This window comes from Lepisosteus oculatus, chromosome 22 (assembly GCF_040954835.1).
Source record: "Lepisosteus oculatus isolate fLepOcu1 chromosome 22, fLepOcu1.hap2, whole genome shotgun sequence".
NCBI classification, from domain to species: domain Eukaryota; kingdom Metazoa; phylum Chordata; class Actinopteri; order Semionotiformes; family Lepisosteidae; genus Lepisosteus; species Lepisosteus oculatus.
The window spans coordinates 1,858,600-1,883,020 of NC_090717.1; the positions used below are offsets into that span (position 1 = coordinate 1,858,600).

The window sequence follows — 24,421 nt, forward strand, 5'->3', positions numbered from 1 at the left end:
GAGCATTGATTGGAGGGCCAATGCAGCTCTCACCAAAAACACTGCAAGATCTCAACTTGCATCACTAACTAGAGAAGTGACATCACTACAGCTGACAGCTCTGAGCGATCACAGCAGTCACACTGACTGGAGGAGTGACACAGCCCTCACTGAGCACTGAGCGATCACAGCAGAGTCACACTGACTGGAGGAGTGACACAGCTCTCACTGACAGTAGTGAGAGATCACAGCAGAGCCACACTGACTGGAGGAGTGACACAGCTCTCACTGACAGTAGTGAGAGATCACAGCAGAGTCACACTGACTGGAGGAGTGACACAGCTCTCACTGACAGTAGTGAGAGATCACAACAGAGCCACACTGACTGGAGGAGTGACACAGCTCTCACTGGCAGTAGTGAGAGATCACAACAGAGTCACACTGACTGGAGGAGTGACACAGCTCTCACTGACAGTAGTGAGAGATCACAACAGAGTCACACTGACTGGAGGAGTGACACAGCTCTCACTGAGCACTGAGCGATCACAGCAGTCACACTGACTGGAGGAGTGACACAGCTCACACTGAGCACTGAGAGATCACAGCAGAGTCACACTGACTGGAGGAGTGACACAGCTCTCACTGACAGTAGTGAGAGATCACAACAGAGTCACACTGACTGGAGGAGTGACACAGCCCTCACTGAGCACTGAGAGATCACAGCAGAGTCACACTGACTGGAGGAGTGACACAGCCCTCACTGAGCACTGAGAGATCACAGCAGAGTCACACTGACTGGAGGAGTGACACAGCTCTCATTGACTGCATGCAAGCATCTGTCATGCCCTAGCAGGTGATGTGTGGCAAGCAGAGAGTACTCATACAGGTATAGGCTAAAATTAGGCCTGCAGCGCTGCTGTGTGACACTACTAGGGGAACCTCCATCTTTATTGGTTAATTACAGGGGTGATATCAGCACTTTTGCATTTGAATTTTGAATTGATTTAATCAGTTCTTAAAGATTCAAACTGAATCCATCAGTTTTTCCAAGGAGACCATTACAGATGTGGTCCACACTAACTAATGGAGGTGTTAGTAGTGGATATTTTTCCATTTTCCCAGGATTACTTTGAAACCTTCTACTATTTTGCATGTTCAGGAGTCAGAGGGCCGAAAACCATTGTGCGTGGAGTATTTTATAAAAATAAACGTGAACTTGCAAGTTAGGAGCTCTTTGAGAGAGGTGAACCTGCCGGGCGGAAATGTGCGTTGTTCAGGAGGTGGCGTCTGTCCTCCGATTGTAAGTCTGTCCCTCTCTGATGGCAGGCGGAGAGTCGTACTGGGGGAAGCCGTTCAAGGACGAGTTCCGGCCCAACCTGTCCCACACTGGGCGAGGGGTGCTCAGCATGGCCAACTCCGGCCCCAACACCAACAAGTCCCAGTTGTAAGTCCATCCGTCGCGCTCCGTGCTCCACTAGAAGAGACGACGAACTCAAGAGGCGTAGGGAGAGGGAGCGTAAGGTCCATAAAAACAGCTGGCAAATGGCATGGGAGCTGCAGTACCAGTTCCTCCGATTGGTTATTAAATATCGGTAACCGAATAAATTCATTGACTGTATAGAAAAATTTTACAAGGTTCGAATTGTTCACAAAGTTATGATCTTTGTGAAGTCACCAAGTTATCGCAAACCCCCGGTTTCTCCACAGGCAAGAGTGAGAGTTTGCGAGAATTGAGACGTGTAGCGGCCCTTCCTGCTCACTAGTCACTGTATTGACTGTTGTAATGAGATTTACGAGGGAATAATTACAAGTTGCGCAGCCGACATTTCACCGGGGAAATGTTCCGATCTGATATGCGTGCAGAGTTACCAGGTAAGTAGTATTTGTCAGCAAAACCATCTCGATGTCGAGAGCAATATTTCTATTGGATTAAAATGTGATCCCAGGCCTGCTTGTTTATAATATTGTAGGGCCTTTTCACCTCACCGGATGTTTTGTTGCCTCGTTCTGAATCACAGAACATGGCGCTGCACGTACACCTGTTCCAACTATTTTGTGATGTAAATTGGAGGTTTTATAAGTTACTGTGCACATTTTACTTGTATTGAAATGCATTCGTCAGTGCTATTTTTTCCTAATCCAGAAATATAAAAATAGTGCTGCAGTTCCCCTTTAAAAACATCTTTGTGTGAGGGAGGACCTGGGAACTATGATGGACAAAGCAGATCTATTCATTGATGCTGTTTTTTAAAAAAAAACTGCCATCATTACTGATGAGTCAGTCTTCCTAAGAGAACAAGCTATGATTAGAAGGTAATTTGTTTCCTCTCTACCTACCTGTCACGCGGTAACAATGGAAAGTGCTCAGGGAACATTGTTCTCGGCTTTTTATTACGTTTCCAAAAGTGGAGGGGTAAAAAATTAAAATCCTCAAAAAGCTATTTATATGGTGTGGCCCAGGGTCCCCTGTTTTTAGAAAAACGTTTGAGATGGAGGGAACATTTGAATTACTCTTAACACGTTGAACATACCCAACGGTACATAGCAAGTCCTTCCCTCTAGTTCATCCCTTTCTAAGGCCGGTTTAGATCTGTAGGCATCTGGAGCGGTATCTCCGTCAATCCGTTTAGGAATGCCCTTTCTTATTTTCCTCATGCAGCAGAGCCAGAACAGGGAAAAAAAAGAGCCGTAGCTGTCCTGTGTGTGTGATTTTTTTTTCCCCACCCAAGACAATGGTTTTCTGAAGGGTGGGTTTCTGCTGACGCCTCTGTTCTGCGCCAGTTCAGTGCCGCCTGAAGGTGGCAGCATGGAGGAGTGCTGAGGGCCCTGGCCTTCCTCCCGGAGGGTCGTGGGTCTGAATCCAGATGGAACTGGGGGGTGGGACGCCGTCGTGGTGCACTCATTCGCTCGGTTCCCTCCAGTACGGCAAAAGAGCTGCTGTAGGTGTGGGCCTCCAGGTCAGGACTCTGTTCGCAATTGACTTGCCGTGTGGCTGAATATAATTGAGCCACTGTTCCATTCTGAGCCATTCTGTAGTGTTCCATCCCATTCTGTGCTAGAACACTTCTAGCACAGTCCCCAGTTCTAATCCTTAATTTCCCACTCCTGACTGAATATAGCAGCTCCGGAGGATCACTCATTAAGGGGAAGATGAGTGATTAAAAGGGAACTGCATCACTATTCTTATATTTCGGGGCTAAACAGAATCAGCAGTGATGAATACTTTTCAAACCACAATGAAAGTAAAATGGACACGGTAACATGTTAAACCTCCAACCTACATCACAATATAGACGAAATTTCCAGGTATGAGCAGTGCCATATGCTGTGATATCTCAGAACAAGGTAACAAAACCTGTGACGAGGTGAATCGGCCCCATTACATTGTAAACAAGCAGGCTCATGAATACATCTGTTTTTAATCCGATAGAAATATTGCTCTCAACAGTTTTGCCAACAATAACCACTTAATTGATGTTGGACCATTTCTGCAGTGAAATGTCTGCTGCACAACCTGTACTTATTTTCTCATACATCTCATTACGTTAGTCATTCCAGTGACTAGTGAGCAGGAAGGGCAGATTTTACGTCACGATTCTTGCAAACTCTCGCTCTAACCGTGGAGAGATCAGGGGTTTGCGACAACATGGCGACCATACAGTACTTTCACAAAGTTCACGATTTTGTGCTTAATTTGGAATTTGTTAAAAGTTGTGATACAGTCAAATAATTTTGTCACTAAGTTTTGATAAACAGTCGGAGAAATTGGGACAGCAGCCTGCGTCCTCCATACCTAAAGAAAGTCCTTCGGTGTGTCAGCTCTGCTGCGATGTTCTCCCCAGATTAACGCTACTTCTGTCTCCTGCTTCTCCCCCAGCTTCATCACGTTCCGGTCGTGCATCTACCTGGACAGGAAGCACACGGTGTTTGGAAGGTACTTGCCCCGCCTCTTCCCGTTTTTGGCGTAGCTTTTGTGTGGGTTATGGGGAAGTGCGGAAGGGAGAGACAGAGGCTAAACGAGACATCACTCCCATTGTGGCCCACAGTCAACAGCCCCTCTTGAGACCTCAATCCCAGTCTGATTAGAATTTGCTCATCATTTCCCCTGCTGCATTCATTGCGATAGGATCTTTAAAAGGCATCAGACAGGTTCATGTTTTTCAACTCAAAGTTTATCAAATGCACAACAATACAGCGTCCAGCAGTAGTTGCTGGCAATCACAAAAATCAGAAAAAACACAGAAATCACAAAATTGAGGTTATGAAAATAAGGTTACTTAATAATAGATGTAATAGAAACGGAATAACATTTAATAAGTTTTTGTTAAATGTCATTATAATTGTCTTCAGGACCTTCCTAACCACTGTCTTAAGAATCCTCAAGTCCTGGGTTCAGGTTTCTCTCCAACAGAGTTATTCACTAATGTGTTAAGTGTGCTCAGTGTCATCAAGCTGTGCTTATTTGTCAGCGGTAACTTTTCTAAGAGTTCTTGAATACTCCCTCATCCTAGCACGTGGTAGTAAACATTTCCATGGGGTAATCTAAGACGTTGTGTGGACTGTCTTTTGTTTGTTTTTTGTAGCTTCTGTATTGGTGTCCCCTTGTGTGTGTTGCGCTTGAGTCAACCCTGGTTGTCTTGGGTCTAAAAGCATTAAAAGACAGGAGATACCCATTCTGCTTTTCTCAGTTGTATTCTGGGATGAGTTGCAATTCTGAGGATCCCCTGGGGCCTCTGGAACTGTTTGTATAACAGCTTACATAACAAGCTTTTCTGATAGTATTGTTTGCCGTGTGCATTGTCAGAAATGACTGCTGTGATGCCTGTCAGGGGGGTGGCCTGTTTTAAACGTGCACAGAGCTAAACTGGTCGAGGGCTTTCTTGGAAACAGAGGTCAGACTGGTGTCCTCTTGAGTCACTTGTATTGTTCCTTCTGTTTGTCAGTTGTTGCCCTTATGTCTCTCGGCACGTCCCCCATACCTCCTGGAAAAAAAAAAACAACAAACTTGTCCGCATGTGAAAGGAAGAAAAGATGACATTACATTCTCAGGCCAGCTATTCTAGGGAATAAATTACCAGGAATTAAAATTTTACACTGAAACAGAATTTTTATATGGCCTGCAGGCAGTGAATAAAGTTGTTTTACTAGAGACTGAGAAACCTGCAATATGCAAACTCATTTTTGTAGGTTCTTATTAAAACTAAGGAATGTTGTTGTGCAGGTTCTGAACTCCTGGGGCAATATTATGAGTGCCACCAAAAATCCCCACAACTGTCAGAGACTAGCGTTTCTGTGAAAGATAGCCCCAGCTCCAAAACTGTATTTTCGAAGTTAAAAAGCGTCTGGTGTTATAGAGAAATGCATGCTAAAACTTCAATACGTGTTGAAGAAAATTTGGAAATTTTTCAGGATGCCTTTTTTATGTTATGTCATGTTGATTGACATAAAGAAATCTCAGCACTGGTCTGTCTTAAATCCGTGGCAGAACCTGTTTAACAAATGCAGTTCGTTCTGATTGTTGATGCATATCTAAGAAAAAAAACGCCTGAACTTTACAACATGATGAAAACAGGGTGTTAAATTTAAAACAAAAAGTAGGCAATATTTCTTTTTTTTAAATTGTGATACAGGGCCTGTCTGTGGAGAGAACAATCTTGCATCACTTAACACTGAAGGCTCTCACAGCAGGAGGCGGCTGAGGAAATGGAGCAGATGAGCCGCAGCGTATACATTTATGTTCCACGAGCACAAAGCTAACAAGCCTTAGTGAAGGGGGTTCAGTATGAAGTGCTTGAAACTCAAGCTGCAGTCTGTGAATTAGCAAGGAGCTACAACTTGGCAAGCAAAGTTATCCATTCAAAAAAAAAAACAGGGATGGATTATGTCATCCTTGCCGGGAGAAGGTTCTTCTAAATGATTATTTTTTTCTTTATGTATCAAATCTATTTTAATCGGGACTTGTACTTGAAATCCAGGGAGCTGTGGAAAAGTAACAGTGCACACACCCCATCCAGTATTCTAAAGCAACATCACACATTTAATTTACAATATACAGCAAGTGTAGTTAATGAAGAGGACGACAGTAGTTCAAGACCTAAAAAACAAGCATGCACTAGAATTAAAAATGGACCCCCCAGTCTGGGCTTTCCTTTGTCCATCTCAACAGGTGGCTGCATTGCTTGCAACGCCTCCTGCGTCTTTGTGATTCATTGCTGCAGTCTATTAGTAATAAATAGCTTGTTGCACCATCACATCATCAAGACACCCCCCCCCCCCGAATAAAATCAATAAAATGCTGGCATTACTGCAGCAAACAGCAGCTCTTCTCTTGACTGTATCTTACAAACAGCAAACAGCAGCTCCAACCCACGATAAGAAAATGCTGTCATGTACTGCTAGTGAGACAGAGCTACAAGGAAATGCAGCTGGCTTGTTTTTTTCATAATCCGTTTATAATTAAACCTGAGCTCCCTTAAGATACAGTTATTGATCGTCTGCAGTGATTGGAGTGCTGTCAGAGACTGCCATTTGTGTGTACTGTGTACATTTTTCTGTGTGTGCTTGAAAAACAGCATCAAGAATTATCTAGGGCTGTTCTGGTTACCAGGTACTCTGCGCTGCCTGGGAAATCTTATCTTAAGTAAGAGTCAAACATTGAACAGGAACAATGGAGCTGTGTTAGATGAAGAAAACACTGGACTGACCTGGGCTCCAGCAGACACAAAAGTGAGCAAGCAACGGTGTTAACTGTTTGATGACATGGTGGCCATTTAAAGTCAGCCTTGAGGCGGGTTTCACCCCGAAATGACTTGTCTGCAAAGTTCCGCCTTTGATGTTCTAGGGGTTCAGCAGCTATATCACCCTGCCACTCGCAACCAACAGCCCACTGAAGCTCAGCAGTGTGAGCCTGGCCAGTACCTGGATGGGTGACCACCTGGGAAATCCAAGGTTGCTCCTGGAAGAGGTGGTAGTAGGGCCAGTAGGGGGCGCTCACCCCATGGTCTAACTCGGATGAGGTGTAAAACCAAGGTCCTGACTCTCTGTGGTAGTTAAAAAATCCCAGGGCGTTTCTCGAAAAGAGTAGGGGTGTTACCCCAGCGTCCTGGCCAAATTTCCCTTTGGGCTTTTCCAATCATGGCCTCTTAATAATCCCCATCTCTGAACTGGCTTCATCACTCTGCTCTCCTCCCCCCTGAGAGCTGGTGTGTGGGGAGAGTACTGGCGCATCATCCAGGTGGGGCTGCACACTGGTGGTGGTGGTGGAGGGGATCCCCATTACCTGTAAAGCGCTTTAAGTGGAGTGTCCAGATAAGCTCTATGTAAGTGTAAGGAATTGTTGTTATTATTATTAGCAGCAGCATCAGCTCATGCTTTCAGGGTAGGGGGGCAGCCATGTTTATTTTCTGGGCTTGATGTGATTCATGGGGTTCGAAGCATGCACTTTCATGCATCTTCTCGATACCAGGAGCTGGGCTGTCTGATTTGCTCGTGTGAAGCCCTCGCTTCTGAATGTGATGAGGTGCCGCTGGGTCCGTGTGGAGGACCACACTGAGCGCCTCACACAACCCGCGTGCGTGGGTTCTCCTAGGCTGTCCTGAGAAGTGGATCTTAAAGTTGTACTCCCTGTGAACCGCCAAAGACTACATACAGTAAACCCCAATATCGGCCGTGTTTCTGAAAGTAGCGGTAATTGTTTAGGTTAGGCTTTGAAGTGTGCAACTCTTTTAAAAAAAAAAAAAAGCACCCTAACTGTAGTTGGTGGTACTGAGCTGGTTTGAAGCTGAATCTAAAGCTGTAATTATTTTTAATTTCCTGTAATCTGCTGTAAGCATCTGTCAGCAGCCAATTGTGCCATATTATAAAAGAAATAATAGGTGTCACATGGCTCACAGCAAACATTTCCAGGCCGGTGTCTTGCTTGTTAATGTTCTGCAGTAGTTCCTGAAGTGCAGGTGGGGACAGGATATGACATCAGCAGACTGAAAGGCCGCTCTGCTGTTCCCTGGGCGTTTGTGTCCATGTGCGTTCCAGCCTAGATGCAGGATTATCACACTGAGGAAAAGGTTCAAAGGTTAAAAAAAATTAAAGAAGCTACAATACGGTGGCACAGGTCCAAAACCACTTCACAAAGCTGAACAGGGGGGAGGGGAGGCTTCAGAGGATTTTACTGTAGGGGATCTGGTCTAGGGGAATGTCTTCATGTGCTGCCTTGGAGGTCCATGTGCTTGATCACAACGTGGTAAAGGAGGCCTCGAGGGATTGTTTACGGTCGGATTTGTAATCGCTTCCCCTATGGCTGGGTTAGCGCTTTTAACCAGGAGGAAAAACCAATCCCTATTGTTCGAAATTGAACAACCAAAATGCTCAAGATGCCTACAAGGCCTCCTCATCGTGCATCCACGCTTGAAGCAGCGGGCATGCGTACCAATGTAGGTCTAAAGAAAGAAGGTCATAGACGAACCTCTCCTACTGGTTTCAGGATTGTCTTCTGGTGAAATCTTTCCAACATATTGCGTACGCCAGCACACAAATGCAGCATTCTGAAATGATTTACCAGAAGAAAAAAAACCCTCTTTCACAACCGGGTGTGATTTTTAGAGAGGCCCGGGCCTTTGTTCCAGACCCCTGTGAGAACTGGTGACTGCGTGCGTGCGCTACAGGTCTGGAATTCCAGAGTCTGGGTGCGATCCAGTCGCATGGAGCCCAATGCCCTGAGACAGGTTTACACACCCTCTCGGAGAGGACTTGACACTGCTGTGTCAGACGAAGGGAAAGGGGAAACTCCGAGGCCCTTGCAGGAGAAATGTGGGATTTTTATTTTTCCTGGCTCACAGTGCTGGCAGTACCAATATAATAACTCTGTTGTTTCTGAACAGAAATTCTGCAAAAAAAAAAGATGTGGTTATTTCCTATAGGAGAAACTGCCTTTAAACGTGAAACTGTACACTGTAGTGACCTTAAAGCTCTAGTCTGTTGCATTATGCTTTGTGTTTCAGTTGAAGTCTGAGTCTAACGCAGAACAGCCTCAGTCTGCATTAGGCAGCAATGGACAGCAGTCGGTTTATTTGGGTTTTGAATCGGGAAGCAGTACATCATGCAGGAGAGATGCCCTTCAGTGCATTTTCCTGCTCTGAGTTACTATAAATTGCAAACAGGAGAAGAGAACCTTTGCTTCACTTGTGATTAATCTGTTTTAATTCGAAAATTGTCCGGCATAAGTAAAATGTCCAAATGATGATGGGATTTACTAATCTAGTTTTCTTGTTTGTTAGTTTTGCATCAGAGGATAGGGTCTAAGGTTGTCCAAGATTTCTACGGCTAAGGATTTAGTGTACAAGGGAGGATCCAACCCAGATAACCCTGATAAATTAAAACTCTGAACATCTGCTTTTTTCCCCCTGCTGCAGAGTTGTAGGTGGTTTTGAAACGCTCACTGCAATGGAAAACGTTGAGAGTGATGCCAAAACAGACCGTCCAAAGGTATGAAGCCATTGATGGATGCTTTTCTAAAATCCTTCCTTGAAGTTTGCCCCTTTTCCACAGGCCTTTTGGCTCAATTTTGATTGCAGTACCACACAAAGAGCTGCTTCCAGGTTCTGTTATTGAAATCATTAATAGATGTGGGTGGAGCACTTGTGCTTCCTTGTTCCATTTCTGACATTACTCAAATGTTTAATTCCAAAGTGCAGCTCATTTCTCATTAATGGCTGTTGTGTTTGATTTTGTGATAAAATGATTCAGGTGCATCAAGCATGATTATATAAGAATGTAACTTGCTTGCAATTAAAATGATCTAAGAGATTTTAGGGAGTCCTGCCATTGTGTCATTTAACTGTGCAGTTCTTTTATTCAAATATTTCAATCACAAAGGCAGCTTAAAGGAAGCTAAAACATATGTATCCGGCAGGGGACTCTTCTCTCTCAGAAACATGTCTTTTTCAGTGTTTGAGTTGCACTGGTAGTAGTCGGTTGTTGTGAGTCTTCCAAGAAATCAGCTGATGCTGTTGGACTCGGAAATCTTTTCTTCTGGGGACTGGGGGAAGAACATTGTCCTGCAAATCGAGAGCTGGGAGTCGGGCTCAGATCCGGCACGTAGGGTGCTGGACTGAGGTGGAAAGTGGGGCGCTCTCGCAGGAACCCCAAGATACTGAGCCTCAACAGCAGAAGACAGCTTCCATACTAGAGGAGCTCATCTAGCCCATTTGACCGGTAGCGTGGCTAAATGAAACCTTTATTGGACCTCGTAAGTCACATTTTAAGAACATGGTCTTATTAACAATGATGATTTAGAGAGCACCCATTTTTACAAGGCTGCCTTTATCGATCTCACAAGTAAGCACCCAGAAAGCAACATCTGAGACGCCACAAACAAGCAAACAGTGAACAAACAAGTTCCTTAGTTATGTAACGCTTTCTGATTAATATTTGCAGTGTGTGTGAGTTGGGGGAGGGGGGCTGTCAGAGGAACTCTGGCACATCAGCTGGGGGGAATTCTGGGAAAAAAAGACAACGGCCCTGTCAGAAAAAAAATACAGGGAGGGATTTTCTTTTCTATTTGAGAGATTAAATTCCACAAATCCCCCTGGTAATCCTTAGATAAGAGTATGTGTAGATTCTGATTGATTCCTGTGGTGTAAAATATTTCTTTTACCTCTCCCCCTCCTTCGCTGCCCCAGTCAGAGATCAAGCTCCTGAGCGCCACAGTGTTCGTGGACCCGTATGAAGAAGCCGATGCCCAGGTTGGTCCGGGTTCTTGGTGGGCCTTCACCATGCTGCCTGCTAAGCCTGTTAAGCAGGCTTGCCCGCTTCAGTGCCCTCTTATTGTTTCGATATTTTGACTTGGACGTAGCTGATCCTGAAAAGTTCCAGTCATCGATACAGGTGACAGAAAATGCACTTCTCAAGAAGCCTTTCGTCCTGAATGCACGCCAGCGACGTGTTTCAGTAATGGTGTGGGGATGCATCACATACTGCGGTGTAGAACTTTGAGTGTGGTTGACCGAGATATTACTTGCTATAAAATATATCCAGATATCGGATGAACATGTATGGCCTGTACTGGCCCGTCATTTTTTCAATAAACCATTCCGATTTCGAGATGATCGCGCACCTGTCCACAGAGCCTTTGTTGTCAATGATTTTAAACAATATTCGGTGTATCGTACGGCCTGCAAAGTCCCAGACCTAAAAAAAAAGGAAAATCTGTGGTTCAAGATCAAACGAAAATCAAGCCTGAAATGTCACTACATCTGCTGAACTGTTCGCCATTATATCTGGGTCAGCTTTGATATTAACTACGTCAGAAATCTGTACCGCACATTTCCGAGGAGAGTTCTGGCTTGTATGCGCCCAAAGGGACATTTAACAAAGTATGAGGCAAGTCTTCAATATAAAGCTTTGTTTATTTTCATCTTCATGTTCACATAGTCCGCCATTGTCATCATTGTTATTTTCCGCCATTTTGAATTTTTGCAAAGACTTCTGCGGTCGAGCCGCAGCATTCCTCGGCTCGCGCAGTGACGCGGCCGGTCTTCTCCTGTGTCGCCAGATCGCGGCTGAGAGGGAGAGGGATGTGAGGAAGCAGGAGGAGGAGGAGCGCGCCCGAGCCACCGCAGCGGCTCCGAAGAGCGGCGCCGACGCCGCGCCCAGGACCTTCCGCCCCGGGGTGGGCAAGTACATCAACACTGCAGCGACGTAAGAGCCAGCCGCCCACCCCCCCCCCCCCCCCCCTGCACTGCTCCGGGGTTCAGAGACCCGTCTCGGAGCTGGGAGTGCTGAATCCTGGAGCAAGATGATGATCACTAGTGCCACGAGTCCTGCCATATTGGAAGAGCAGCTGCAACGTTCTGTTTTGTTTTATTCCGGGGTTTAGAAACAATCAGCACCAATGAGTGCATTTCAAACCTCCAAAAAATATAAAATGTACACAGTATAGCTCCCAATTTACATCACAAAATAGATTAAATTTCCAGGTAATGTTCTGCTATTCAGAACGAGGCAACAAAACGTCCGATATTTTGTTGCGTCCTTATTACGCTGTAAACAAGCAGGCTTGTGAATTCATCTCTTAATCCAATAGAGATATTTGCCCTCGACTCAGAGACGATTTTGCCAGCAAAGACTACTTATTTGTTAACTCTGCCTGCAGATCACATTGGAATGTTTCTGCGGTGAAATATCCGCTGCACAACCTCCCATTATTCGCTTGTAATTCACAGTACATCAGTCACTAGTGAGCAGGAAGGGCCGGTTCACATCGCCATTCGTGGGAACTGGAAGGCACGTCTGTCGACAACATGGCAACTTCCAGTTCTTTCACAAAATTCACAATTTTTTGGTGTTTCATTCCAAATGTGTCCTTTTTTTGTCAGCGAGTTCACTTTGTTACCAAGATTTAATAACCGGTCTGAGAAATTGGGACTGCTGCTCCCCTTTAAATTGGGGAAATTGGGACCCCCAGGATAAGACATGGCTACACTCCTCTGGTCTGTGAGCTCTCTGCTTTCCCAGCGAGTACTGCACCTCTTCAGGGCAGATTTGATGTTTTTTTCCTGTAGTGCAGAGCTCGCCCTGAGCAGTCTCCTCCTCCCCCCCACCCCCACCGGGTGCCCAGCCAGCACGGTACAGTAGTGTTGGGTGCAGAGCCGGCTCTCTCCTCCCCCACCACCAGGCAGGAGTAGCTCGCTGGGTGTTTTATCCGGAACAGGAGATAAGACCGTGGAGAGGAAGCGAGGGCACGGTGTGGCCTGGCTTTTCCCACAGCAGGGCATTGCTCAGAGGAGGGAGCGCCCGCCAAGAGCCCCACGTCGCGCTGGCGCAACAGGCTCTCATTAATTGCTTTTCTGCTCAGCGTGTGGCAGCCAGTGATAGGCACAGGGTGGAGCGCGGGGCAGCTGCATGGACTGACTTGGCATCCTGCTCTCTTGTGTAAGAGGGAAGGATTCGGACTGATCCCGGGAAACACAATGTTGTATTATCCAAGAGATACCCACTCTGCTTGTCTCAGATGATCCGTAAGGTTTTTTTTTCTCTGAAGCGAAGACTAAGCCGATCCCAGACTGTGCAGACAGTGTTGGAGGGCCGCTGTAAGGGTGTTGTTTTTAATTAGCCATCTGCGGCCTCGTTCTGTTGAGCTCTGCTTTTTTATTTTTAATTTCGGAGCTGGTGCTCGGGGGGCCTGAGCTCAGCTTGAGTCAGCAGGGGTTTCTAACTGAGACACAGACTCGGCGTGGCCTGAGGCCGGTCTTAGAGATCGCTGAAGGCTTCTGATTGACCCTGCCAGTCTCCCAGTCTCCCAGTACACTTTCCTCTGAATTCCCACACATACACATTTACATGCATCCATACTGTTCTGTGGAACTGTATGGGATTGCTTTCAGTGTCATGGTCCGAATTCTTCAGAGCCAGGGACATGCTGTTGCTCATACAGTTAAAAGGTATCTCATGAACCAAGGTAGGAGCTGATCTGCTAAAAGATCTGCTTTGGAGCCCCACACAGCCCTGACATCAGTCTGAGTGGAGAACTCCCACAATCTAAATACATGTGAATTGCAGTTCTTGCAGCAGTACTAGAATAAAGCAGTAATTTGAGATGATCCAAACTATCGCAGAGTTTCTGCCGATCTGCAGTTTGTATCTGTCCGCTGGTCATTAGTGTCCTTGTGTGATTGCTCACAGGGGGCATTAATGGGGGCGGAACAAGTGTGATGAGAAAGGGCAATTTGATGAGGCTCAGCTTTCGGCCTCTGGTTCCCGAACCCCAGTGCCGTTCGGAAGAGCCGGCCTGCTGTCCCCGTCTCACGGGAATCGTTGCTGTCTTGCAGGAAGCGCTCCACCGCCGGAGCCGAGGGCGGCCCCTCCACCAGCGCCGCCGCGGCCAAGAGGCCGAAGGGAAGAGCCGGCTTTGGGGACTTCAGCTCCTGGTAGACGCGGGGGACGGCGGGGGGGCCACCTCAGGAACGCCAAGCGGCAAACTGGCGTCGCCACCCTGCACCCCCTCACTGCCGCCGTGCACCCCCAGCTCCGATGAACACAGGCCAGGGGTCACAGTGGAGCTGGGAGGCCATCACACTGCCCCCGAAACAGATGCAAAGGAAATTTATTCCATTTGACTTTTTTAAAAATAAGAGGACTGGAGGCCAGAGGTGTGGAGGCCAAAACAAAAAAAAAAAAGAAAATCTGGAAATGGGATGTATTGCATGAAATATTTTGTTACTCTTGTATAATTGGAGGATATGGCTATCATCCATTCTGTCTAGTTTGGAAACCAAACTTTTTTTTATTATTCTTTTATGTGTTGTTTTCCCCGCTCTGAATAGAGGAAAGCTCTAATAAAATGACCCTGCAGGAGCAGACTTCTCTGAGGCTGTCGGAGCTGAGGGCGGAGGGGTACAAGCTGAACAGTCCTCATGGGTCTCCGCACAGCCTGTTTCTGGGATGGGCATCTTTCCTGTGAAGTGGGCACACCCTATCCGTGCAGAAATGCCAGCAAGGGTACCGCAGCATTAAAAACTACTGCTGTTGTTGGGCTGCGTCTGGTTAGAAACTGATTTTTGTCTCGAATAGCTTCCGTTACTAACCAATCAAGGCTGCAGAGACGTGTACGGGTTTTATTTGTTGAGGAGACGAGGCGGAGGCTAGGGTCTGCAGTCGGGGTGTGCATCTCTCCTGCGATCCACGTCGATCACTCCAGTTCCTGATGACTTTCTTTCTCCGCGCTGCCGTTTTGTTCTACATTCCTGGAATGGACTCTCTGCGGGTTTCAGTAACGTATCTCCCCACAACCTTGAAGTAATGTTCACAATAGCAGGGTTTTCTTCCAGTTTTCACAACAAGCCAAATCTACCGAGCAGAGTGCTTTCCTGAGCACCGGCACTGTCTCCGAGGAGACCATCTAGCCGGATGGGAGGGAATAATTGGGACGTGGTGCTGCTCTCAGGGCACACAGGTGCAGGAGACAGGGAGACCTTGTGCCTGTGCACCACATTGTTGGGATAGAATACTCACCTCTGCACACATCCCTTTTTCCCCCCATGGATATGTCCTGACTTTTCTGTTCAGGCTTTTATATCCAGGGGATGATTTAAAAAGTGTTTGACCCATGTTTTGTTTTTTTTCCTCTCCACATAACCTTCTCGCGCGTTTTTGTATTAAAGATGAATTTGCCAGCAAAATCCTGAAAAGTGTTTTGTTTCAGAGCAGGAGAAGTCTCGATGTGTTGGAAGTGAGTCACCAGGCTGTGAAAGCCCTGTGTCTGTCCCAGCACACTTCCGCGATGCAGTTCCTGTCCCGCAGCTCATCTCTGGCCTGAACGCCCCCCTCGTTCTGTGTAGCGTCTCCTCGTTTCAGCAGAAGGGAGGGGAAATCGCGGTTAATCTTGTGGGAGTTTTGGGAAAGCGGGATAAAAACCAGGGCAGCACAAAGGAAGCGTGTGGTAAGAGCGCACCTTCGTGAGGGTCAGTCAGAGCGCCGTGGCACTGCTCTCTTTACCAGAGCTCGGTTTCAGGAACCCTCTGGCCTCCTCGGGGGTCACCGAACATTCACCGCCGGCCCGACAGCGATGGGTGCAACATGGCGGCCTCGGGGTTAAACGGGTTCAGGTGGGGAGCTGCGTCAGCATGTGTAGGCTGCAAAGGAACGGGTAAAGGTTTATTCCCTGCCGGAAAGAAAAAAGGCGCAACGTTTCAGCTGTGGAGCCCTTCTTCAGGTGTGGCGGAGAGAGGAAAGCAAGTGGGGGTTGAACGACACAGGTCCGGATACGGGTCCGCACTGCGGCCAGACGAGAGCAGGGGGAAGCCACGCTGACGCATCGCGCTGCTGGGCCGCGGAGTCGGGCCCCCCTCCTCTCTCTGGGAGCAGGGGAGCTGCTCCAGGGCGGGCTGGAGGGTGTCCAACCTGTCAGGATTGGGAAAGGAGCTGCTCCCAGCCCTGCCGGAGGCCAGTCTGAGCCCAGGAGTTTCATGGATGGACACTCACCTCAAAGCGCTTTACAGGTCATGGGGATCCCCTCCACCAGCACCAGTGTGCAGCCCCACCTGGATGATGCGCCAGTCCGCTCCCCACACACCAGCTCTCAGTGGGGAGGAGAGCAGAGTGATGAAGCCAGTTCATAGAGGGGGATTATTAGGAGGCCATGATTGGTAAGGGCCAATGGGAAATTTGGCCAGGGCACCGGGGTTACACCCCTACTCTTTTCGAGAAACGCCCTGGGATTTTTAATGACCACAGAGAGTCAGGACCTCGGTTTCACGTCTCATCCGAAGGACGGCGCCTGTTTACAGTGTAGTGTCCCCGTCACTATACTGGGGCATTAGGACCCACATAGACCGCAGGGTGAGCGCCCCCTACTGGCCTCACTAACACCTCTTCCAGCAGCAGCCTTAGCTTTCCCAGGAGTCTCCTATCCAGGTACTGACCAGGCTCACACTGCTGAGCTTCAGTGGGCTGCCAGCTGGGAGTTGCAGGGTGATATGGCTGCTGGCTTCTTTATCCATCTGTCCGCATGGGGGGGAAATTTTACCGCCAAGGCTTGTTAAATATTTACTCTGCTCTATAAATTTTTGTAACGTATAATCCCTGCTTCAAATGACCTGACCTTTAGCTCATACATTTTATTTGAGAATTGACATTCTAAAAGAAAGCAGGTTCCGTCTTCTCTCGGCGTTTCTGCGTTTTCGCTCTCTTCTGTGTTTATCAGGTAGTTCCTCTTTCCGTCTCTCTCGCTGATGTTGTGCAGGTTAAATTCATTTTTCCAAAACTTGTCTTCCTTCTCGTTTGTGGAACCAACGTTTCCCTTTTCGGTTCTCTGTTAATTACTGATTAATGTGAAATTTTTCATTCTCATTTTTTAATTGCTCTGTAGCCATTACATAACTCATTCTCGGCATTAGCTCAGCGTGCACCGGGCGTGAATAGCTTTTGATTCTGTTGCAGCCGGAGGTTCAGACCTGCATCATGTTCTGTGCAGATTGAAAGAACTTTCAGTCTTGATTTGAAGAAAGTGAAACATTTCAGGTACTTTCCTTTTATCACAGCTCCCTCTCGGCACTGACTGAAGGTGAAGCACTGGTTGCCTTAAAGGGACAGCTGAAGGTCATTCCGTGCTGAAAGCCGACATATTTCTCCTCTTTAACTTTCAGCGTGGAACGAGCCCTCTCTTCACCTTTTCCTTCTCAACCTAAGCAGGCTGACAGCCTCCTTACCTGAACACCTTGATTGCCTGAGCCTGGCATTCAAAACCACCATGCGTTAAAACAAACTGTGGCGCTGGTTATATTAAAAAAATAATAAGAAAAGGAAACTTTACTTATAGAGCACCTTTCATGCATATAGCAGCTCAAAGTGCTTTACAAACCAAGCGTCAAAATAAAATCTTAAAATGAAGAGGGATACATTCAGTTGTAAAGGAAAACAGAAATGCAGTAAAGCAGTGTAAATGTCAGTTAAAAAAATAAACGTTTTGGGAAGCACATTGTCATGGGGGGGAAGAGGAATTCTGATCGGATGGGACTCCCGTGAAAACCGAGAAGAGAAGGCACGAACGCAGGCGCGGCGTTTCTTTCTGGTGCGGAGCTGAAACCCGGCCAGCCTGTTGAAGCTGACGCGCGGCGGGGGCCGGAGTGCTGGCGGCCTGTTCTGCAGCGCTGACCTTTTCAGGTTACAATGGGGGCGATTCGCTGTCGACACCATAGGAACTTTCTGGGGGCCCACGCGGCCGGGGCCTGGGGCGCCATTGGCTGAAGCTTCCTGGTTTCAGACCTGCTGTGGAGACCGGTTCGGGGGGGGGGTTTGCATTGTGGTTGACATCAGCCCACAGCTCTGGTCCGAACACAAAGGCCGAGTCGGGAAATGCAAACCTCAGCGAACGCTGCGTGTGCAGATCTCTGGCAGTGACGGAGCGGGACGGGAAAATGTGTGTTACTGGGTTAGAGAGATAAGAGACTTTCTTTGTGTGTGTGCCCGAGCCACTGTAGTATATGATGTTTTTTTAAAAAAAACTTTAATCCGCTTCTTTTTTATTTTTGAAAAACAGTTCCTGATGGATTTTAAGTTACGAATGCGCTGAGGCAAATATATCTGGCTCGGTTGCTCTTAGGAATGATATCGCTCTCGTGCGATTTTCAGTTGTTACACATTTCTCTGTTGTTCCTTTGCGTTTCTCTTCCATGTCTTTGAAGAGACGCATTATAGTAGTAGTGCCTGATTCCTGAGAAATAGAGATCAGTTTACAGTAGCTTCATCCAGCCTTACTCGCTTTGAGCTGCTATACAACATGATGCTTTAATAAAGGGAACGGTCTGCACCGAACTGGGCATGCTGTATGTGTTATTGCATTGCCTGCTAAAAAAATGGTAAATTATGCCGTAGACATTAAATAAAAATCTGGTTCACCCCCTGACGTGATTCTCCTCTGAGAGTTGTGCAAAGCACTTTAAAATTCACAGAAAGGAGCAAAAAAAACATGAAAATGAAGAAGACGGGCCTTCAATTCTGATTGTGTATCTTCTCTGAAGGGACTTGTTTTTAACGGCTTCGTCCATGGGAGGCAGTCACCTCCTATTAGTGTGAGCGTGTTCCTGAGAGAGAGGGAGTGCACCCCAGGACAGCCCTGGTTTGTGTGGGGCTCATCATGCTTGCCCTGATGGAAGTTATAGCACGGTATATTTGCATGGCGCCCTTGCGGTTCCCCCTTGATGAGTTTGGCTGGAGAGCAGGAAACTGTAATATACGACACAATTGGGGTGAAGGTCCTTGCTCAGGGGCCCAACAGAGTAGGATTCCTCTGCCGGCCACGGGATTCAAACTGGCAACCTCCCAGCCACAGGCGCAGATCCTGAGCCACAGAGCCCCCCCCTGTTATTCATCTCCAGAGTGTGAAACAGGACAGCCGTTAGCAGACTGGGTTCTTTTGTCCTCAGTCAGTGTTGCGCAGTGCTGCCTTTATGTTCAATTGTGATTTACCTCCAGATGTAAGGGGTATGTGCAGACACTCTGTCAACAGCAGTGTTTGTACACTGAGATGATCAAACTGCGTCATTTTCCCTTACAGTACATCTCTGAACTGGCTCCATCACTCTGCTCTCCTCCCCACTGAGAGCTGGTGTGTGGGGAGCGTTCTGGCGCATGATCCAGGTGGGGCTGCACACTGGTGCTGGTGGAGGGGATCCTCATTACCCGTAAAGCACTTTGAGTGGAGTGTCCAGAAAAAAGCTATATAAGTGTAAGCAATTATTATTATTATTATTATTATTATTATTATTATTATTATTATTATTATTATTGTTATTGTTATTGTTATTATTGTTATTATTATTATAGTACATCCACTGTAGGACTCCTCTCTCCCCAGCACCTGTAAACTTGAGAACAGAGGGGATATACAGTACAGTAGTTAAGCTAAATGCATGATCAGTTCATTGAGGGTCAGGTAGGAGAGAATTTTCCAGGGCCACTGAAATACTAAATCGCTGTGGTCAGCTTGGCTTGTGGAATGCATTTGTGTCCTTACAAAGGACATGAATCCAAAGGGAAATGTATTCCGGTTTGTCCGGTAGTCATATTATGTGTTGGTTGGAGGCTCAAATATAATGTATGTAAGACCTGATTTTCTTGAAATATTAAGCTGCTCTTTTCCCGATTTTGAAATCTGTCTCGGGAGTGTGGGATTTTCAAGAAGAGGAAAATGAGAGAATGGTTTGCTGTTGACCTTTGACCCTTGACTGGCTGCTGGCTGCAAATCGTGGAGCTCAGGGATGGACAAAATGTTTCGAAAAAAGTTCAGGCCTTGATACTCATTTGAACTCAGAGATGGGCTCTTTGGGCACACCGGCCTCCATCTTTCAGACTCGTGGGACCGACGGGTTCATACCAAATTTAAATTTCACTTTTGTGCTGCTTAAAAGCCAAAGAGACAGCCCTTAATAATCAAAGTCAGTGATTGTGTTTACCTTCATTTTCTGAACTCAAGCATTGATAACAGTCACTGCAGGAGCCTCGTTCATTACTGCATTAGAATCCGCACAGCTGACAGAGAGTTTGTCTCTTGCCAGCACGCTCTAAGAATAAATCTAGCTTTACAAGAGGAACATAAAGCTGGTGTTTTTACTGTCTGGGGCAAATTAAAATCTTAGCTCCCGTTTTCACCCTCATCTTGCCTGTAGGTGATAGAACCCCCTGGAGATCAAGGCGTAGATATCCATCCTGGGTTTTTATCTGTGCTCCTCGACAGCCTCGTGTTCTGACGGAAGCAGTGTCGTCAGTCCTGCCTGAGAGCGGTGATATAAAAAGAGATCAGAACAAATCTGTGGAAATCATGAGAAGGGAAGTTTAGAGTCCTGGATGTCACCCCCCCTTACCGATTTCAACCTGCGCTTCTCTCAAAGACGGGCTCGCCCGAAATTTCTCCCGCCCCGTCCCGGCTCTCTCCTTTCGGCACGGAGGGCGTCCTGTTGTTCCCCGGAGTGGGAGAGTGAGTTGCCGCGGTGGGGCGCTGCCTGCCGCTGTTGGGAAAGTGAAGCAGGCAGGCAGGCTTGGCTGGTCGCCCTCCTGGCCCCCTCTGGGTCCGGGGAGATGTTTGACATTCCTCTCCAGGCCGGGACTGACACCTGGGCGACGGGCCGGGCCGCACGGCCAGCGGACACGCACGGGTCCTTCCCTGAGGGCGGCTGGGCCTCCCGCCCTGGACTCCCGCGCACACGGCGGCAGGCTCAGGCCTGTCTCTCCTCCGTGCCAGCTGTCGAATACCGATCCTTCTCTGCAGCGCAGTGCCTGATCTTAATTTCCGAGAGCGCGCACACACACGCACACACACACACACACACACACACACACACACACACACACACACACACACACACACACACACGGCTCAGGCTCAGCCCGTCTGTTGGGCATCTTCACGATCAGAGGGCTGTGGGCTCAGATCAGGACAGACCCAGGACAATGTTGTAAATTGGGATTCATTCTCAATTGGTAAAAAAAAAAAGAGGAGTAAAAGAATTCCCCGCTTCTGCCGCTGAGATGGTGGTCTCCCACAGCTCCCCAGTTCCCCCAGGTCAGATATGGATCGGGGTCGGCAACATCTAATTTAGGGATGGTAAAGATTGCACCTGGTTTTAAGTATGCTGTTACATTGCCATAGAAATAAAGGGGAAAACATAGTGGAGGGCAGCAGGCTGAGATGAGATCACTTCATTAGCCATATACAGTTTCTTGCATTAGGAATGTGTCTTTTCACAGACCCCAGCTTGCTCTCCATGAGACACACAGACAGGGAGAGAAGCTGGGGGTCAGAGCACAGGGTCAGCCATTGTACAGCACCCCTGGAGTAGCTGGGGTTAAGGGCCTTGCTCAGGGGCCCAACGGAGTAGGATTCCTCTGCTGGCTGCAGGATTTGAACCAGCAACCTCCCAGCCACAGGCGCAGATCCTTAGCCACAGTGCCACCACTCCTCCCCGGCAGAGGCAGCTGATCCGGGGCTCCCTCTGTTCAGAATTGTTCTGTCCATGTGGCTGTCTCCAGGTGTTCCAATGGCGCTCTGCCTGGGTCAATCGGAATCGCTGCACTGCTGTGCACGGCTGTCCCACCCAGACGTCTGCCCTCCTTTCTCCCTGTGCTCCTGGGAAAGGCCCCTGCCTGCCGTGACCCTCACCAGGGATCAGGGAATCTCTGATGAAGGATGAGCGAAGTATTCCAGAGCCATCATCATCCCGGCTCCCGTTACTTAGAGGCACTGTGATTCCTCTTTAACGGGTGAATGGACCCACCATGTGCTGGATCTGTTCATTGTGTTCTCTGACTGCCAGAGAATTATCCCGAGGGTCCAGTTTTGTGAACTGTGTTGCAGTTTTTTTTATCTTGGATGGCCTAGTTCAGCGTCCTTGTGTTATTTAATGACCGGACGATTCTTCATAGGAAGAATGATTTTGAATGGGAAGTAAAAAAAAAAAACCTCCTAATTTGCTTCTCAGAAAATGGGGATCTGTTTTTTTTTTGTTTTGCCTTTGCACACTGATGGACCAAATTAATTTTGGGGTTTCACTGAAACCTAAGAAACGGCCACAGGCGTGGTGTGCATCTCCACACGCAACAGCAAATGAGCATCTGAGAAATTGTGGGCAAGAGAATAATTCATAACAGCCCCAGGAAATTGGATGAAGAATAGAAAAATGTTTTGGGAAATGAAGGGCTGAAGGACTGCCTGAAAGGTTAAAAACAGATGACAGATGGTGGAAATAATGTTCCTGCCTTCCTGCCACTTTTAATTCTGTTTCGAGGTGGAAAGGAACAGGGAGAGCTGGTGAAAGGCAGGGTTCAGACTCTGTGCTGAAGTTCTTCAGGCATGGTGATTATGTCTTTTCTGCCAGGCCAGGTTGTGAATCTGTCTCGCCCCCATTAGAAAAGAGTTTGACTCCTCACCAACAAGATTTCTGACCCCCTGCTTCTCAGCCCCTCGGTTCTTACGGTGTACCTTTTTCAGGAATCTCCTTAACGATCAAGCTGAATGAGAAAACGTAACGGATGTGGCAAAAGTGCCTTTTTGCTGCATCTGGTTTTCATTTTTGTCTGACTCACGAGACGGAACAAAAAGAAAATGTTGTTCCCCCCAAAAAATCTGATTCAGAAAGACAAAGACCCCCTGTGCTTTATTCCACCATCAGACAAGTCAGTCAGGTTACGAACAGTGAAATTGTGAGATTCTGCACGCTAAAAGTTAACATCGCTGTCGGTTTCCTGTAAGGGAATGTTTTCTAGGTAGTCCAGAGGCTCCTACACTTTCTGCTTCTGTCTAGAAGAGACCGCGGGACCCTGGAACCACGCCTACAGCTGGTGTTCAGGTAACAAAGGCACCAGGTTTCATGGAGTATGACTTAGCAAGAGAGACCAAACTGTGTTCTGCAAAGACTGTATGTTTGGCTTTATTATTTTGGAAGCATTAAATGCATTGGAAAATCAGCTGAGATCAATTACCGGCCTCAGAAAGAGAAGAAAAGGGCTGTGTGTTTTCATTTCTGGTCCTGCGTGTGTGAGAGAGGAGAGGGAGGGGGAGACTGTGTACACTCTGGTCTTAAAATAAACACCCCTGACTAAATTTAGCATGTGCATCGACCCATAAGAGGGTCTGTTAATGCAGGCCTGATGCAGCACTGAGCAATCTTAAGTGTTATTGCTGTTCTTGCGCTCCCACAGTGATTCCTCATTGGACGGCATTATTTAACAACACAGAATTATGGCTTCGGTTAGGATCAACATTGTGTCAGGCCCCATTTATGTGCCCTAACTCTAATTCTTTGCAGATGCTCGGTTATGAGACTAATCCATGTCTGATGTGTTTGGGTTTGTCCATGCTGAAGGCAATCTGGCCACTGGCTGGTCTCTGGGACACGGACACCAATGGAATTAGTGGCCTTATTGCATTTCAGATGAAAGAGAGGGTGGGTGAGAGAGACAGCGCTGTGTTCCCAGAAATCAACGTGTGGCTGAGGATAGAGATACTGTGCTCTCGGGCTGGGATCTCAGCTTTGAATATAATTCTAAAAACAGGCTATGTCAGGAGTCCCTGTTTCCTGTTCTTGTGTACAATAAGTTGTCTTGGGCATTTTAAAGAAGCCCACAGGTAGACCTGTTCCGACACAGAAGCGGTAAGTTCTGCTGGATTTTTAGCCATCCACAATTGCTGTGATCATTTGCAAACGTATTTGACTAGCTCCTGCAAGTAATCCCCAGGACATGATCAAAACGATTCACTTCCGAGCACAATCACATTTTTTACAGAGTAACTTAAGGAACTATATACTTTAAAGCTTGAGAGTATTTTGAGAAAAAAAAAGCTTTGTTAATTAATTTAATATCATTTTAAAATGGCAAAACATTTAATTGTAGGCAAAGTGGAAGACAATACCTTTATGGTGGCTACAGTCGATTTTTTCTTAAAGGGGAACTGCAGTCCCAAAGGGCGAGAGCGCGAGTTCGTGTGACTTCCAAAGTGAAGCAGCCCTTCCTGCTCGCTAGTCCCTGTAATGATTAATGTCAAGCGACAAGTTAATAAGTACAGGTTGTGCAGCAGACGACACCGTAGAAAGTTTCAAGCATGATCTGCATGCAAAGTTAACAAGTAAGTTCCATTTATCGACAACAACCATCTTGAAGTTAAGAGCTATATTTCTATTGGATTTAAAGAGATGTATTCACAACCCGGCTTGTTTACAGTATAACAGGGCCACATGACGGTACCAGAAATTTCGCTATATCGTACTAAATCGCAGAACATGACACTGCACATACGTGGAAATTTCATCTATTTTTGGATGTAAATTGGAGGTTTTTCAAGTTACTGTTTACATTTAACGGATTGGGGTTTGAAATGCTGTCATCAATGCTGATTCTAACCCCGAAATACCAAAAAAGTTTAGCAGTTTCCCCTTAAACAGACAATCAAATATAC

The 24,421-nt window shown here is 47.0% G+C and overlaps 1 protein-coding gene and 1 long non-coding RNA gene across 2 annotated transcripts in view; one reads left to right on the forward strand and one right to left on the reverse strand.

Annotated features, from left to right (window-relative positions):
• ppil2 (peptidylprolyl isomerase (cyclophilin)-like 2) overlaps positions 1-14,328 on the forward strand; it is a 64,739-nt gene extending 50,411 nt beyond the window's left edge. The window contains exons 15-20 of the mRNA XM_069182121.1: positions 1,306-1,423; positions 3,857-3,913; positions 9,387-9,459; positions 10,656-10,718; positions 11,528-11,673; positions 13,803-14,328. Coding sequence (XP_069038222.1) covers positions 1,306-1,423; positions 3,857-3,913; positions 9,387-9,459; positions 10,656-10,718; positions 11,528-11,673; positions 13,803-13,905 — 560 coding nt within the window. The 3' untranslated portion in view covers positions 13,906-14,328. The remainder of the gene's footprint in view (positions 1-1,305; positions 1,424-3,856; positions 3,914-9,386; positions 9,460-10,655; positions 10,719-11,527; positions 11,674-13,802) is intronic.
• A 246-nt stretch (positions 14,329-14,574) lies between these two features.
• On the reverse strand, positions 14,575-20,839 carry LOC107079732 (uncharacterized). Its single transcript, XR_001480643.2, has 3 exons — positions 20,334-20,839; positions 19,926-20,243; positions 14,575-15,605 (listed from the first exon to the last, which is right to left on the reverse strand). It is a non-coding gene; the product is annotated as an uncharacterized lncRNA (long non-coding RNA).
• Between the last annotated feature and the right edge of the window lie 3,582 nt (positions 20,840-24,421).